Source organism: Plectropomus leopardus, chromosome 5 (genome assembly GCF_026936395.1).
Source record: "Plectropomus leopardus strain MGB_pleo_1.0 chromosome 5, ASM2693639v1, whole genome shotgun sequence".
NCBI classification, from domain to species: domain Eukaryota; kingdom Metazoa; phylum Chordata; class Actinopteri; order Perciformes; family Serranidae; genus Plectropomus; species Plectropomus leopardus.
This window is the reverse complement of record NC_142180.1, coordinates 20,209,564-20,228,330: the sequence shown is the minus strand read 5'-3', so window position 1 is coordinate 20,228,330 and position 18,767 is coordinate 20,209,564. Positions and strand designations below refer to the sequence as shown.

At 37.1% G+C, this 18,767-nt stretch overlaps 1 protein-coding gene across 1 annotated transcript; it reads left to right on the top strand.

Annotated features, from left to right (window-relative positions):
- Positions 1-475: 475 nt before the first annotated feature.
- Positions 476-9,443, top strand: ptger3 (prostaglandin E receptor 3 (subtype EP3)). Its single transcript, XM_042484066.2, has 2 exons — positions 476-1,702; positions 3,736-9,443. The coding sequence occupies exons 1-2, from the start codon at positions 848-850 to the stop codon at positions 4,060-4,062; spliced, it is 1,182 nt and encodes a 393-aa protein (XP_042340000.2). The 5' UTR covers positions 476-847; the 3' UTR covers positions 4,063-9,443.
- The last annotated feature ends 9,324 nt before the right edge of the window (positions 9,444-18,767 follow it).

Here is an 18,767-nt window from a genome sequence, read left to right as displayed (position 1 = left end):
CCCTAAAAACCTGAGCAAATTGGCTTGATTTCTTCCACGTACAGGAAGAAGGCAATTAGCATCGATCAATAATAAATGGCCCAACAATTAGCAAGAAATTGGCAAAATGTTGTAAGAGGGTTAGTAGAAAATAAGCCAATAATTATAAATAGATTTTTTAAAATATTATATTTATTTATAATATTTACAAGAATTATATTTTGGGGCTTTTTCTTACATTTCCCCTATTTTTGATACAATACAATAAATATATATTTATAGGAATATAGTTTTGGGACTTTTTAAAAAAAAAAAAAAAATCCAATTATCTCTCTATAAAATCAGTTTCTTGTCACCTTTTTCGCCAAGTTGCTCACTGTCTTTTCCCCATGTCTTTCAGGTTCTAAGGTGTAAAGATACTCGAGGACAATGTTTCCGTGCTCTCTCCCCCTAAGAGACGCAGAGCAGGTTTGTTTATCCCCCATCTCATCAGATGAGTCCTCCTGTCCTGTCCTCACGAGATGTGATGACAATCTTTGGCATCATGACTCGTGTGGGTCAGAAGCAGCTGCGTCGGCGGTCGTGTTGCACTCACTTAAAGCGCCCTAATCTGTGCTTATACACAGAAATTTTATGAACCGAGATCACAGTAGCGCAGATGTCCTCCATGTTTTCGTCAGTGTATTTCTATCCATGTGCTTCTGCTGTTTGTCTCCTCTGGGAGCTCTCCTAGGTAGTCCCGCCTCCTGCGCGTAAAGGATCCGACGCGCTTTTACGCACGGCATTTAGTTGGGAGCAGTTCGAAGGGCAAGATGTTGCCGGACATACACATGGGATATCTGCTTTGCATAGGCTTATCCTCTCCGAAATGACGCCCAAGGACGGTTGTGATTCTGTAGAGGGCTTGCAAACCACTACTGGAAACATGCTGGACTTCAACGTCTCCAAATCATTGCGTGAAAGCAATGTCACCAAAAACTCCAGCTGTGGATCTGTATCAGTTGGTTTCCCTATAACCATGATGATCACTGGCATGGTGGGCAACTCACTGGCTCTTATTCTGGTGTATATCTCTTACAAAAAGAAGGAAAACAAAAGAAAAAAGTCTTTCTTGCTTTGCATTGGATCGCTTGCGCTAACCGACTTGTTTGGACAGCTTTTGACAAGTCCAATAGTAATTTCAGTTTACAGAGCTGATTTGAAGTGGGAGCGTATCGACTCATCTGGCAAACTGTGCGCTTTTTTCGGTGTGTGCATGACAACTTTTGGCCTGTGCTCTCTCTTCTTGGCCAGCGCTATGGCAATTGAAAGGGCTATGGCGATAACAAACCCCCACTGGTACTCCAATCACATGAAGACGAGTGTGACAAAGCAGACTCTGGCTGTCATATGGTGTCTTGTGTTGCTCTTTGCGCTGCTGCCCATCGCAGGGGTCGGGGAGTACACGCGTCAGTGGCCGGGCACCTGGTGTTTTATTACCACGGGGGACAGGGAAGTCCCGGGGAATATGTTCTTCGCCATCACTTTCGCTGTACTTGGGATTTTCTCTCTGCTTGTGACACTTTCCTGCAATGTAGTGACGATCCGGGGCTTAATTATCCGTTGTAAAACAAAGTCTGGCACGTCTCAGTCTTCGAAGCAGTGGGAACGACTCACCACGGAGACAGTCATTCAGCTGTTAGGGATTATGTGCGTCCTGCTTATATGCTGGTCTCCTCTGCTGGTATGTGTTTATTGGCAACTGCAGCCTATACGTTTCACACAACATATGGCCAGCTTCATCTAAGGATATAATACAAAATACTTCAAATATCTTCTAATTATGCTTAGTATTATTAATAAGACATTGAACCAATATGATCAGTGGTGGTATGTAAATGAGAACATTTACTCAAGAACTGTACTCGTGCAAATTGCATGTACTTGTACTTTACTTGAGTCTTTTCTTTTCATTCCACTTTATACTTTTACTCCACTACATTGCAGAGGGAAATGCACCTTTACTTCAATACATGTATTCTGAAAGCTTGTAAGTTACTTTGAAAATAATTTGTTTTTCAGTTTCATAAAATGAGACAAACCCAACTACCCAATAGTTCAAGCTCAAGTACAGCTGAAATAATTAGTCAATTAATGAGTTAGCCCACTGAGAGTGAAAATTAATTGGCAACTATTTTGATTAACATTTTGGTCATTTTCTTGTTTTTGTCTCATTTTTTGAATATATTTCATTTTTAATTCTGTCTAAATTGGGTGCTTTGGGCAACTTTTGTGTCATTTTCTTTTTTTAATAATTTAGAATTTTGGGGAGGGATTTTTTTTATTAGATTATCTGGATTGAGTATTTTTACTTTTTTCATTTTCGTGATTATACATACTTTCACTTAAGTAACAATTTAAATACAGGACTTTTACTTATAACAGAGCAATTTCACAGTGTGATATTAGTACTTCAGTAAAGGATCCAAATACTTCCTCTACCACTGAATATGATTAAGTGCCATAATTCACAGTTTTTATTGGGGTTTACTGTCAGCTGTCTGTCTCAAACAGCTGCAGGTCTTTGTATCTCTGGAGATGCTTCATCTCCTGCTGGCAGGACAGCGAAAGGAATCAATAGCAGACACTGCACACACACACACACACACACACACACACACACACACACAAACAAACAACACTTCCCTGTTCACCTCAATCACTCACTCAATCAGTCACTCTTTAACTGTAATCCTCTTCTCTCTGCCCTGCAAACACAAACACAAAGGAAATAGATAAATGCTGTCATGTATGATTCCTTTGAAATCTGCCGTTTCCAATGAAGGAGCAATCCACTTAGCTGGGTGCTGTTTGAGGGGTCTGCTTTGTGTGTGCTATGATGTCATGCACTGTCAGGCACACATTTAATGCGTTCATCAGGGACATTAATAGAAGCCACAGCACTGTAGTTACACTGACAGCTGAGAGTGAAAGTGTGAGTATTATGTTTGTTGTTCTAGTGGTTTCATACTGTACAGCCAGTGGTGGAAGAAGTACTTATACCACTCTGAAAAAAATACTCTGTCACAAGTTCAAGTCCTGCATTGAAAATTTTATTTAAGTAAAAGTACGTTATTATATATTCAGGAAAGGGTACTACAAGTATTCAACTATTAAAAGTAGAAGTGCCTAATGCAGAAAAATCTGTAAAGCAAAAAAAAAAAAAATGACCAAAACAAAATCATGTAACTTTAATGTTTATCAAAATAGTTGTCAATCAATTTTCTTAGTCAACTGATTGAATAATCAACTGATCATTGCCGTTGTACTTGTATAAACAGTTTGATTATTTAATTTTTAATGAAACATATTTTATTAACTCTTCTTATGTTTTTTTATGCAAAAATCGTAAAGCATTCAAATATATGTGGTGAAGTTAAAAGTACAATATTTCCCTCTGAAATGCAGTGCAGTAAAAGTATAAATTGACATGAAACAAAAATACTCAAGTAAAGTACAAGTACTTCAAATTTGTACTTAAGTACAGTACTTACTTAAATGTGTTTAGTTATATTTCAGCACTGTGTACAGCTCAAATTTGTCTTTTCAGTCATGTCATATTAACTATTATCACAAAATCAAAATCTCCTCTCTCTCAGTCACTCATGCACACATAACATAGACCTTTAAAGGGCTTTTCCATTTCACTGAAGAACATAAATTGTCCTCATTATCTTCTGTTGTTACAAACAGTTTGTGCCTCCCTCCGTCCCTCAGGTGCTGATGCTGAGGATGATCTCTAACCAAGTGTCCTCCCACGAGTGCAATTCAACAGTCGTGGCCTCCAATCACACCTCTAACCGGGATATCCAGCTAGACTGTAACTTTTTCCTGACAGCGATCCGCTTGGCCTCCCTCAATCAGATTCTTGACCCGTGGGTCTATCTGCTCCTCAGGGAGATCCTCCTCCGTAAGTTCTGCATCATGGCTAACGCAGTGTCCAATTGCTCCATAGAGGAACATAAGGAGACTCAGACAGCATTGGATGCTCTCAACAAGCAGAACCCAGACAGCAACAACCTTCATAAACCACAATGTAGCTAAGTCTGACAGGAAGTTTTTGTTGTGGCTTTGAGGCCAGGACAGATCGGATGGATGCAAAAATGGATACACTATCTTTTGGGATGTGTAGTGAAAAAAAAATTAGGATGAGCGGCTTCAGTTCCTTGACAGAAGGATATTGTGCATTTTCGCTCTGGGTGCATTTGTTTACCTTAACACACATTCCATTCAAAGTCACCTAACCAGCATGTGGATGCATGACCGTGTCACCTTGTGCATTTGGCTGCAGCGTGGCTGCCAGGAACTCCCTCATTGCTAGTTTGCAGTTTTGATAACAACATCTCCTGGGCCCAAGAACTGCAAATGGGTGACTCTAAATGGACTTATATGGAAGTGATGCTCTTTTTAGTTTATGAACTGAGTCATTGTTTTTAACAACTTGAAGCCATACGCCAGTGAAAGGACAAATGGCTTTTGTAAATGTCTGTAAATTCACAAAGAAACTGAACATTTCCCTATATTTAGTTGTAAACAGCATTTTATCTTACAGGAAATGTAATCACAGTAAGTGTTCAGAAGAAAAATGCAAATCCTAAACTGGAGCCAGTTGTTAATTGTAAGATAATTTATTAGTGTCTGTGGTAATGTGAAGCTAGTTGTTTCTGTGCTGAATGCTAATGATGCTACCTGCTGGGTTGTAAATGTTATAATATAAATGGTGTTCCTTTACGAGCAGCCGGGACTATGAAATGTGAAGCTTTTAGTTTGTTGTCATTTTCCCTCCTGAATATGAATGCACTGGCATATTGTTGCTGTGCAATTATTCTCTCAGCAATTTTCTTTTCAGAAAAGAGTCAAGGTCCCTTATTAACTAAGTGTGTGAGGGAAGGGACTGTAGATTCAACACTATGAGATCATGGATGACAGGGTGGCTTGATACAGTAGTTACAGGGCTGTCAAAGTGTCATCTGATTTAAAGCACTCTTGCTTTGTAAGCTTATGTGTAGCAGCAAGTGTACCTAATCTCACCAGCCAAATCTTTGTGGAGAAAGAAAAAGAGACAAACTGTGCAGCCTTTTGAACCAGTGGCATCAATATAAGTGGAAAGAGGGGTGCTCTTTGGATATTAGGCTGATGAGCAGAGAAATAATGGAATGAAGTAAAGTCATGTCCAAACCATCCAAAACATACAAAGAAGTTTAAAAGATCAAAAAGCTTTTTTGGCACGCTTGAAGTTGCTACGTACAATGTAGCAAGCTTTCACCGCTATGAAGGTCAACAGTGTTAGGTAGTCATCAAGTACACAGGGGCCATATCTGCTGACAAAGTGTGTTTTTAAAGTTTTTTAGCTGAACTAATTCATGCTTTTAATTCTGTGTTTATTGCCTCTGACTAGTTGAATGTGTCATTCAGTATTCAGTCATTTTTCTTTTTAGAAGCCAAATTATTTCCTTGAAGCCTTGATGCTATAGAAGTAATTTCATTTTAATGTGTACAATGAAATTTCCCAGAGGTCTCAGATGATATCAAGGTACTTTTCAATGGTGGTTTGCTTTTAGTGCCAAATGATTTCATGTCATTAAGCGAGAGTGCTGCCAACAGGCAGTGGCAATCCATTCCTTTTACAGTGATGTAAATATGATCTTTGTTTTGCAGCTATGTTTTCATATATAGCGCTGTAAATGCATTCGAGGTCCAGCAACTCGGTCTAAGACATCTCAAGGATGGACACATTTGCTGTCATGGTAACCTTCAGGTTATGGGACAATTTGTCACCCCAACACAATTCTGCCTTCTCAGCACATAAGCCAACAAGATTATGTACACTCTGCTATGCCTGGTGTTGCCTTTCAAATGTGAAAATACAAAGGAGCTCTACAAAAGCCATGTGAGATGAACCTTTTCTCTTAGACATAGAGTTTATCTTGTATTGATTGAAAAGCCAGTCTGTCTTAACCTTAGTTCGTGAGCAGAAACACCAAGGAAACAAAACGTTTACTCACAAATATGTCGCACAAAAATCAATAATTTGGCATTATTCATGATTATTCCGAAGTCCATTGCCAGCTATGAATATGCAGAAAACACTGTGTTCCTCAGCAAGTTATCAGCTTCATTAATGTTTTATCAAACTAACACGAGGAGTGTTCATTTTAATGAACGCTCCATGCACTAATTGAGTTTGTGACTCTGCATTATGAGTTTTTATTTTAAGCATATGTTCAGCCTGCGCTGCAGTTAATATGCACTTCAGCAGAAACATCTGGGATTTAATCCATGCATCTAAAACAATGATTACATTTGTTCGCCAGTTGCAGTGGGATATGGGGAAGGTTTATGATGGACTCAATCCACTTGAATCTGCGTCATTCAATTATCTTGTATGTCCACATTATCCATCCACAAGACTCTGAAGCTTTATGTTCCTTAGTTAATAACATAGTAATTATGAATATCCCCTTAAAGCTAAATGGCCCTACAGTTGGTTGTGGAATTTCCAGGGTGTAAAATCCAATCCAGCCCTGCACAGTGGAAAGAAAAATGGCAGAATTAATTTTTGGGAAGTAAAAAATATGGCACATTCCCACCCTCTTTATTGGACCCAGTAAAGGCAAAATGTTTAAAGGGAGTGCTCTCTGTGGTTCTGCAGTCCAGTTTACTCCTATGAAAAATGAATGTTCACTAGAACCAGGGGAGCTATATAGTGATATCAAATGCAAATATCTGCAGTTTATTGATCCACACAGTGTAATCTCCAAAGGCGATGACTGAAGATAGCTTCTTTAAGAGGTGTATTAGAGTTTAATTTGCACTCTGCTTCAAACATGCATACTAATCTCCAGCTCTGATTGTGTGGACTGTGTAGTTTTGCTCGCATGCTTCAGTGGTGGTTATTTGTATAAGGAACAAGCAACTTCAGCATGCAGTTACACACAAGAAACCTGCACCAGCATCGAAGGGCGTGCTCAATTACATAATGACTTTATGAGGGACGGGGAGTCTAGTGTTGCCAGCTGGCTCCGTCTCTCGCATTCAAGTCACTAATGCATGAACTGATTTGCTGTTTGCCTCACAAGCTGAGGAGTGACTTGAGATTTTAAGACAAGAATGGATTGTTTCTAAAAAAAAAAATTTAATCATTTAATATTTAGCATTTGTTCTTGATTTTTAAACACGAGTGATTTTTAAGTGGTTCAGCTCTCTTGGGAATTCTGCAGTCCATTGACTTAGTATCCAGAATACTTTACAACTCTTGAAAAACATATTGTGCCACAACAAGCTTCTATTTTTTTCTTTTTTTAAAATAATTGCTGTAACATATACAGCACCAACATTTACCTCTATAAACAGTGAAAAAATTAAAAAAACAACAATAAACAAACAGTAAAGCATCTTATTTCTTTAAACTTATGGTTCTAAAATGGTCACTCTGTGGCGTTGTTAGTTGTGGGTGTCCCAGCTTCAGTCCTGAATGTTTTATACGCTTCAGATCTAAATATAAAGGCAATATATATTCTATTTATTTTATTTATTTATTTATTATTTGAAAGATAAGAATTGGTCTAATATTTTAAAAAATAACAGCCGCAGATATACTTAATCTTAATCTGATCTTAATCTGAATAAATGTATTTATTCCACTGTTGACATAAATACATGAATCTAAACATTTTTCCAGCTCTGGTCAGTACATTTATAATGATAAAAGTTTCTGTAAAGTATTCTGTACTCAATATAAATTACTAACAACAACTAATATTTTTCTGATCACAATTCATAATTAAACTTAAAAGTTAAAACAAAAACTTTTTAATGGGTAAATAAGGTGTCAGAGTGCTTAAAAACATCAAAATAGAGCTTGTTCTTCTTAAAAAAAAATCCCTCTGTGGAGTATCCCCCTGTACCCCCCTACTGAGGTCTGGGCTAAGCCCTCAGTGCCCTCAAAAAAGACTGAATAGGGGATGTCAACAGTTTTTGCAGTGAGCAGGTGTCCTTTCTAAAAAAAAAGAACTGAATAAGATATTTCCCTTTCTTGTCTCTGCGGTAGCAAGAAATCACAGCCTCATACAGCTGGTGTACCACGAGCAATTCTCTAATAAAGTGCATCGTGATCTTTTACAGCCATTTGGAGCTTCCACCAAGCAAAGTCGCTTTGTGCAGCTCCAATAATACAACACTGTAGTCATGTGCTTTTGTTTGATATCCATAAAAGGCACAAAAAATGCCAAATATTAGATGTAACCATTGTTAAAAGAGGGAAAACAGACCTGGCAGGTACAAGAAACAAAGTGTCTCTGGAGTCTGTTTAAAGAGCATGTGATGGTGACACATAATGAAACCGGTTTGGCCCCCCTTCCAAAGCCCCACTGATGAATGTGGATAAACACAGGATGTCTGATCAGATCAGATATCCATCGTCTTATCTTGTGTTCACATTACGCCTCTGCTTTTGAATGTTTGACAGGAACACTTTATACAGAAATGTCGCCAAACTCTGAACTCTGGGACACGATTCTCAGATGAGGGCTATCTACATGCTTTCTGCGGTTTCTTTGTCGCGCTTTTGTTCCTTTCACGCTGCCTTCAGGTGTGGAATGCTGTAAATTTTGCAACCTTTTGTATTTTTTCAGATATTTTGACATATCTGTCATAGATAAACTTGTGTAACATGTTGCTGAGAAGAAGACAGAATTATCTACCTACCTATCAAAGTGTCCTTTGGGTACTTTATGTATTTGTCCTCTACTTGACTTGTATCGGGTGCACTTTTGAGTCATTTTGTCAATGTGTTCCTGGCTTATGTGGTGATGTAATGTTGTAGCCTAATTCCATTAAAGGAAATGAACATATTTTTTCAACATGTGTTGGGCTTTTGTGGCTGCTGAAGCATGTTCCCTTATTAAATATTTATACATCCTCATACTAATTAATGAATGATGCACACATGTGGAGTAAACAGTATTGTGTCTCCTGATTGAACTGGTAAGGCTGAGGCAAGCAATATATTTTTAAAAACCGAGAAATGGAGGTGTTCTGGTGTCCAGTGGTCTAACACTCACACTGTGTAGCTGTGAGCTGTAACTTATGTCCCCTGATTGGCTTTGCTGGCTTTAATTTTAATCTGCAAAATTCCACTTGTGTGGAATAAATTCTCAAAATTAAAGAGGCGTCCTCAAAGAAAAGACATAAAATAAATTTGATATGATGGGTATGTAACAGTATTCTTGTTTTCAGTGTTGCACATAAAAAGGATGATTTAACTGAGAATGATATGAATGTGTTTTTTCACTTGTGAATGTTTTCAACACTGTGAATCTTGTTCAGTGCTGCTGGCCATTTTAATGCATGTATGCTTCTATAGTTTGTTGACCTTGTGCAATGTGTCTCCAATGGGCTAATAAATGGAACAATATGGTATGAAACACTGTAGATTAATCATTGCATACATACATAGATTTTGTGGAAAGAGTGATGCATGAGACCAGCTGTTTGATAATGCAATCCATACTGTATATGAATCCATACTGCATTAACATACATATTACACTTACAAGACAAGCAATATCATCATGCTTTATATTTCACTTTATTTTTTTAAAAAAGAAAGAGTTTATATTTATTTGTCATCCTTCTGTGTCCTGTTTTATTTGTGTAACAACTGTCTTGTCTCATTTGAGATCCCACCTCCTGTCTAATTTTCCCCCTTGTGATTACTTGCCCCACTCTAATGTGTCTCACCTGTGTCTCACCTGTGTCTCACCTGTGCCTCATCATCTCCCCAGTATTTAAGTCCTTGGTCTTCCCAGATTGTCTTTACCTTTTTGTAAGAGGTCCAGCTTTGTTCCTCGTGTTTCCTGTGAGTGTTTGACCAGTTTTTTCGTTTGACCACCCTTTTGCCTGTTGATTTGAATAACTTTGCCTGTGTGAATGATTTCCATGTGTGCCAACCTGAGCTTAATTGAAAACCCTGAACTTCTGCCCCACTAGAAAGGTAGTTTGTTTAACCATGATAAAACCAATGATTTAAGATACTTCAGATTAACAACTTCTGTGGTAATACAACCATCTATTGTTGAAGAGATACACATCTACAGGGGCATCATAGTTTTGCAGAGGAGCATAAATAAAACTTTATATGAATACATTATCCTTTGCTAAAAACACAATACATACTTTTTATGCTGAATGATAAATAAAATCTCTTACTGAAAATGCTTACAAAAGATCACAAAGGAGTTCTTCTGGTAATGGGATAGAGATGAGATAAGATAAGATAAAAATGTATTCAGAGGAAAATTGCTGTACAGTTGCAATAAAAAAGAGTATATATATATATATATATATATATATATATATATATATAGTAGGGTTGGTAATTGATGATGATGATGATAATTAGTGAAAGAGTTCAAGAGTGTATGGTTAACACAGAATGTTCATCATTATTATGTCCATGATTTTTCCTTTATTGTCCTGTTAGGGCACATTATGTCTTGTGAGTCAGTCATAAGGAGGTTGAGTTGTGATGACAAGAATCAGGTATGGTCCACCTAGTCTACAAGAGACGATATTTAAGAGAGAGAAGAAGAGGGAGGGAGAGGAGGACAGAAAGAGAGAGGTCAAGGTCTGACATTGCAGATCAGAGTTGAAGCGAAGGCTGGAGCTACCTCAGGTGTCAATGTCTCTGCTGTTCATCTCTCAGCCTGGGGTGGATGGTTTGTACAGTCTGATAGCCACAGGAACAAAACAACAAAACAACCTTCCTGTAGTTTTCTTTGCTGCATCTTGGTAGTATCAGCCTCTTGCTGAAGGTGCTCTTGTGCATGGAAGGAGGGAAATGTTCACAAGCCTTTAGTTATTTTCCATTTTCCATGAATATCATGAATAGTACCTCAAACAATAAACCCCTCAACAGGCACTTTTAAAAAGTACCTCCAATAAAGATATGGATTTAAAAAAATGTATTGCCTTCAAACACCATAGCATTTTATCGTAAATCTGGTGATCTTCTCAAAAGTATTTGCAAACTTTTATAGTGAAAACTCAAATGCCAGCTAAATTGGTACCAATCTGTAAAGTATAAGGCTGTACTCAGGTGCAGCAGCCTGTTTTTGAATTTCAAAATCATTAATTGGGATAAAAAGAAATTCTAACTGCATGTTATTTTCACTCACCTTCACTTCCAGGATGTTTCCCAAGTGTAACTTTTAAGCGAGGCATATAAAGTCCAAATGCTCACTGATTAAACTGCTCAGTGGCACACAAACTGTGGTGAGCCTGATGCGTTAATTGGATATACCCTTAATAAGTAAAATGTAAAAGACATTTTCATTGCCCTATAGATGACATCTGTGACTAATTTTAAGGCTTTAATTCAATTAGTCATGACTCGTTTATATCACCTGGCTCGGTGTCTTGGCTCTGCGCACCATTTTATTGCTGAGTAAGGGCACTGTCTGCATCTGATAAATTCTAGTGGGCCCATTAAAGGCTTTATCCTCCCATTATTTATAACCCCTGAGCTCAGTAGACCGACTATATATATATATATATTTTATTAGGAAAGCACTTTTGTAACATGACATATTGTGCTATACTGGCAAATTAAAATGAATTATAGATATAAAACTCACTGGTCCTAGAAATAAGAATAAAAATCCATATTTGCGGTTGAAAGTACAACATGAATCTTTTTTAGCTTGAGAGGGTAAACAAGATGCTGTCTTAAAATGGCAATTTTAAATTTGTCATGCCGCTGCAGTGTTCTAAATGTTCTTTAAATTGTAATCTTTTCATGAACTGGTGAAGCAGAACTGTCTCTCTGTGATAATAGCAAGAAATGTTCACAGCATAATTGTTTCCCCATTACCACAAAGTGTTTATCAAGACAGTTATTAGCCTAAATTTAGAAGCAAACATCTCAAAAAATGATCCATTAGGTCTCATGTCTCTCAGTAACAAAGCTTTCACACAACTGCATCAGGTTTATTAATTTTATCCTCACCAATCATTGATTTAATGGAAATATATTGCAAAACTTTTCTATTGTTTGGACTGTGTCCTTGAAGGATGTCTGTAGACCTCTGCTGCTTTTGCTGTCCTTCCATAGACCATTATGCTAAGAGAGATAAATGTCTGCTTACTCTAAATGACATAATTGCTCCTCTGGGGTCTCTCATGGAGGAGCAGAGGCATTACTTAAACTGAATTAATCGGGTTGTGATGGATGCTTCTACTTTGCCTCGCTTATGCTTTTAATGTATACGTTGAATGTATGGGTGAGGTCTTTCTTCACAGACTGTGTGCTGGAGGAATGAGGCAAGACGATGCTGCTGGGCTTTGTGTCAAGTATCTTCAGGTCAGAAAAACATCCAGGTGGGGTCAAAAGGTCTCCTGCTGGCTGCACAGAGAATCCAGCAGCGTCCTTGCCCATAAATACAATCACTCACATTGTTGGTTTGGCTGTATGTCCGCAGGCAATGAATCTATTATGGCCCCAAACATAGTGGTTGGTATGTGATGTGGCTCTCACTGAATGGCAATGAGGATAACGGTTGTTTACTCACCATGACTGAATGGAGATGTGATTTCCAGTGGGATCGAACACATGCATGCAAAAGTGTCCAAATATGAAGTGTCAACAGGCGCTGCAGATCATCTCAACAAATGTAAAGCACCTCAGCACTCTCACGATCTCATTAATATTCACTGCTTCATTGCCACATTGCGTCTCTCTCAATCTTTCTCCTGATTTATGTGTTTTATTAACATACGGAGAATTGTGGTCAGTCTTTGGGAGACCCCTATCAGTTTCCACCTTGCAGTTTGTCACTGTTGCTCTCTGCTGTTCAAACACAAATTAATGAAGCCATAAATCCATCCCAAGCTTGCTTGGCACTTCAACTCCAGCGAAAATACTCATCTATGGTCAACAGTTCTCTCATTTTTGCAGCCGAGACAAAAAACATGTAAAATTATCACCCCGTTTCTGAAACTTCAGAGGATGTGAATTGTAATGTTATGTAACGATGAGTGATACTTCTTTTTAGAGGTCCAGTTTGGAGGCTCATATCAACTTAGACACGTGCAATAGCCCTTTTTTTTGTCCCCAGAATTTTCAAAGAAGTTAAACGTAGATCATTCAAATTTAAAGTGCAAACTGACTGAAATAATCTTCCTCTTTTCTTAGATCTTTCTTTCAGCTTCTTCAAAACCTCTTTCTAGTCTCATCTCAAAACAAGTTGGTCATGTTTTGAAGTCATTGTGCTGAAAACTGTTATGAAACTATCCGAGGTCACAGAATGAATTTTGTTATGTATTTATCTATTTATTCATTTTTTAATATGTAACAGGTAAGGGTAGGTGGGAGATGGTGAGCCGATATGTCTGTATCTGTGTATTCGTAGTGTATGTTTGTTAAGTATTGCAGTTCTGTCTGTATGTTTTTGTTTTGTATTTGTTTTATTTTTGACCCCTTGAAAATGAGATGCTGCATCTCCAGGGGCTATCTTTTCAATAAATTCAAAGATTTTCTCTTGTGTATAATTTACTGAAAATAAGACTGAGCCATTTATATCCTCATAGGGTGCAGGTCCTTTTCCACAGATTGCCATGTTACACTGTGTACCATGTTTCTGCAGTAGCACAGAATGGACAAAACAAACATTGGTTGTAGATGGGACCATTTTTCTGGCCATTTTTGTTTTTGCCTTTTTGCGTTGATCACCGTAGTTAAAAGCCCTTCCATGACAAGCTGCGTCAGAAATATACTGTTTTAAAGTGCCCAGAGGAAAGTTTTGCTGTTCACAACTGTCTTTTCTTTAACTCTGAGAAATCAATTAGCTTCTTTTAGAGATGACTAAGATCTGATCTGTTTCGCCTGAACCCCTGAACTATGAAAACTGAAGGAATTTGGGAGAAATTCCAGCGGATCTCAATCTGCAATCCTCACTGCTAGACACCACTAAATCTAAACACACTGTTCTTAAAGTAGACTGGTGCAGAGAATACATTTAACAACCATTCAAAAGCTAAAAGATTTGTTCAATATAATATGGTGTACCTTTTTGTCTTTAAAGTATAAAACATACTATGAAGATAAATACCATAAAAGGTAATTAAAGCTTTCATAAATTACCAATAATGACAATTTATTGTTGTCATTGTTATTTTTTAATTTGAATGAATGCTCATCGACATGGAAATTGTATGATTTTGATCAGATGGACAAAAATAGGTGTCATTGTTCAGGAGGGGCAAACATCAAATGGTAACCATGGAAACACTTCCTCTGTGGACAGAGTCAAGGATATGAATGTATGTTTGTTTGTGTGTGCGTTCATTCAGAGCCATATGAGGGCAGGTTGCAAGGTTATGCTTAAAAGCCTCTGTTTGTCTTTTTTATTAGCTTGTCAATAAAGATTTTTATGACCTTGTGTAATTTAACATCATGATAACAGCGACACCAAACAAACGTGGAATGAAGACATGACTCAGATTGGATTTACAGGAGTTCACCCTCTCAGTGTTATTTGTCAGCATGGTATCTAATCGAATTAGTGTAAAGTAAACAATCTCACTCTGCTGTGCTCGACAAACAACAGGACACTGAATCCACAGCCCCGATACGCTGCTATGGTTACAATGTCGCTTGTTGATGTCGGTGACTCCTCTTGTGGAAGTCAAAGTGTCAGTGGTGTTAAATAAACTTTCAATGTGGTATTTGAAATCAAACAAACAATTTATGTCTTGGTCTGTATTAGTGTCTCAACTGATATAAGAGTTTTGGCAGCGTAATGTAATCTGGTACAGAACAGCTGTATTCTGTTTTTATACAGCTAAACAAGCTTTAGATAAGTGATTGAAATAAAAATAAACATTACAAAGCTACTAGGGGCTTTGCATGTTTTAACCTGGTTAAGGCAAATAAAGTCAGACAATTTTAGGGAATACCAAGAAACATTAAGATAAATACCACCAATGAAAAAGATAAGTAGTGTTGACAACTAACTACCCTAAAGACAGCACTGAGGCAAATAAGATCAAATACTTAGAATTATACAAAACCAAATGAATATCCAACGACATTTAAAGATTAAAATAATAATGATAAGAATAAAATAATACATGTTGTAAATAGTGTTGCCTGTGACCTGTACGCCCATTCAGTAATCCATGCTGATGATGATTATGTCTAATGAAAAGTTATAAGATCACCAAAATTATTTCAGTTCTTCCTGAGGGAATCATCCCCAAAACTGTTCTTGCAATTTTTATTCAAAACCACAAAAGTTAACCTTGTGGTGGTCAGAGAAACACTAAAATCTATCTTATAAAAGTTTAGATATTTTCCAGCATAGGTGGAAAAAGAAAATTTATGTTTCTACAATTCTACAATTCTACAATTTCATTTAGCAGACGCTTTTATCCAAAGCGACGTACAACACAAGCAAATGTTTATCTGCATGTGAACTGTAGTTTAGCTTAAGTATGATCCACTGTTTCCTCTGGCCGACTACACCACACTTTTATATTAATGACCAAACCTTCAATAATCCATCACTTTTCCTTGATTGATTCATGCACTTAACACTGTTTGCGGTCAATAGCCCTTCTCTGAGCTACATTTGCATGTTCCTGATGGAGCAATTCCTGAATGGATTTGAAAGCACTGAGTGCAACATGTTCAATGACGAAAGAGTAAGAAAAGAATCGAAACATTGTAAACTATCATGGTAGCAGCTCCCCGTTGAGCATTATACACAAATGCAGTAAAAGAAAGCAACATAACAGACTAATCATTGCTGAATTTTACCACAGCCATATTCCCCAGGGCAAATGCTGCAATAAAGACCTTAATACAATTGTAAGAGAAATATCACTCAGTGCTACATTAGAGCTTCAATCTTTCACTCTTTTCCTACAACAACAAAAAAAAAACCCACTCAACATTTCCTCGTATTTCAATCTGCTGGATGTTTATATTGGCTTCCCAAAAATCATGAAAATGTGATGTTTCTTTCCATGTGGCTGGGTGCAGTGATGTGCCCTGCGAATGGCTTTGGAAATGATATGCTTTGCCTCCTCCACTCTGCTTGGTACTGCCTGAGCACTAAAGGGCCAAATCTGACCACATACATCTTTATAATAGCACTCTGCTCTGCTTCCTCCTTGTCTGCTACTCTTCTCACAATCATATTGGAGGTTCAGTTTCTGTCTGGCTGACCACAGAACAGGAATTAAATGATTAAAACAAATTGCTAATATGCTAATTGTTTTTGTTTTTGTTTTTTTAATTGAGACTACATTGGCTGGATGGAATATTAATATTAATATTTTTTTCCTTATTTTTTTTTCTGATTAAGTCCACTGGTGTAATAAAAGGGACACAGTTTCCTAGTTCTGTGTTATATTTAATACTAAGTGTTTACTAAGCACTACGTGATAGAAGTAGTTAAATAAGTATTCAGACCCTAGATTTTTTTGCCTTTGAGGATGCTTTCTTTGGTGTGTTTGATCAAGATGGAAAGTGTAGGAAAATGTTTTTAATAGGCAAAATCTTTTAATGTTACTTGCTCAATACTACATTTGGAAATGCAAATTTGATGGTTCTAAAGCATTCTTTACCATAATCATTTTCATTCAAGACAAACTCAATGAATTTATGGACAATATTAAATCTAAGACAGACTGGAAAGCTATGAGGACTGTGCTATTATATGAAATCTTTGTGACTTGCAGGACTGATGCTGGAGCACCTTGGACTAAAACTGATGCTGCTGATACTTGGACTAAAAATATCTAGAGTACTTGGTTATTGCTCCCCTCCCCTGTTGGTGTTCTTGTTGTTTTAGGCCTGCTGTATATGTCTTTATGTGCTGTTTTATGTTAACTGTATTTGATTCCGCCTTAGATAACAAAACAAAACAAAACAAAACAAAACAAAACAAAACAAAACAAAACAAAACAAAACAAAACAAAACAAAACAAAACAAAACAAAACAACACAAAACAAAACAAAGCAAAACAAAACAAAACAAACAAAAAACAAACCTTTAGCTACCACCGGAAGTTAAACACGAGCGCACTTCACCTATTGTTTTTATATTAAAATAACGCCCCCTACGGCGTTTGGGAGCCTAAACAAACAAGGTGAAATTAAATAGTACCTTGTCATGAGCAACCAGGAAAAACCACGAAGGAAAGCTGGCGCATCGTGGCAGCACACAAATGAAACCATAAAAGGTTAGCTGCAAAGTTATTCTTAATTAAAGCGGGAGAGTTTAGATTAACAGCGTAACCGACGATGAGTTCAGACTCCGTGCGTGTTAGCCGTTTAGCTAGCTGTTTACTAGTTTGTTGGCTGTTGTCGCAGCGATGGAGGATTCCTCGAAAAAACCGTACAAAAGTGGACCTGCAGGAGACACAAACATGCTGGAAACAGAGTGTTGGATACTTGGACACATTATCATTCCTCTGAGGGAAGACCTTGGGTTCAACGAGGAATTGTGACTTGATAATTGGACGCCTTGTCGCCATGACAGATGATCTTCAAATAGTAAGTGAATTTAACACCCCCGCATCTTCCTCTGCTCTCTGTGGCTTTCCCGCTGTGATCGTCTGTAGCATACACTAAACACTGTTCAGCTGTGGTTATATTGCTTGTAAGGCTCAAATGTAATGCACTTTGTTTGTGTTGACTGAAGCTGGTGGTATTACATTATGGTCATGAGTGCTGAAATTTGTCATTTTCAGAATCATGGAAAGGGTCTGCCAGGGTTTTGGACAAATTAATATTTCCACAAGTTCAGTTGATGAGTTGACTGTATGGTTGTTTTAGCCTGGGCAGAGGCGTAGTGGTTGACATCAGTTTTCTTGTGCTGTGCTCAGATGACTTTCACAAGCTATTTGACTTTTTAAAACCTGAGAAAATTGGTTTGATTTTTTTCATAAACATGGGAAAGGGGCAATGACCAACTTGGCAAGAAAATGGTAAAAAGTGAAGAAAAATGCCATAGAATAGTTCTAAAAATGTTAAAAAATTAGGTAAGGATTATTAGAAAATAATCAAAAAATAGTGAAAAAAGCATCCTATGAACTATTTAATAAATCTAAAAAACTTTATATTTAAAATTATTTAATAGAAAAAATAAGATATATAAAACACATACATTTAAAAAAATATATTTTCAGCACTTTTTTTTCTCCTTCTTTATTTTAGAAGAATTATTATTTAATTTATTTTATTAAATTTCTGGGCTATGTCTTGTTAACCGCTTGTGAAATCAAAGCAGATTGCTCAGGGCTCAAACGGTTAACTTGTGTTGTAAAAGGGGCAGGTCCTTTAACTGGTAATTAATAGGATATTGTTGTATCCTAGTCATTGAAGGAGTGTGAAACTCATGCATTTGATTTATATGTGCATTTGGTGTAAACTTTAAGATGCGATCTGTCATGAGTCTGGAGTCTGTGCCACTGACCTTTACTTCTAATTGAAAAGGTTCCAAGTTTTTATGGTAAGTCATGTATCTTAATGATACATGCATCATCTCATTTTATTTGAGCATAATGACCAAATGTCATCCTACAAAGGGTAAAAATCAAATACATACTTGAAATTTAAAAGTAGAAATACATATGTCTCCTTGTGCCTTTTTAGATCACCCTCATCATCCTCATTTTTTTTTAAATATCATGCCACGCTTGGCATGTATTCAGTTTTTTTAATTTTTTATTTTTACCAGTTT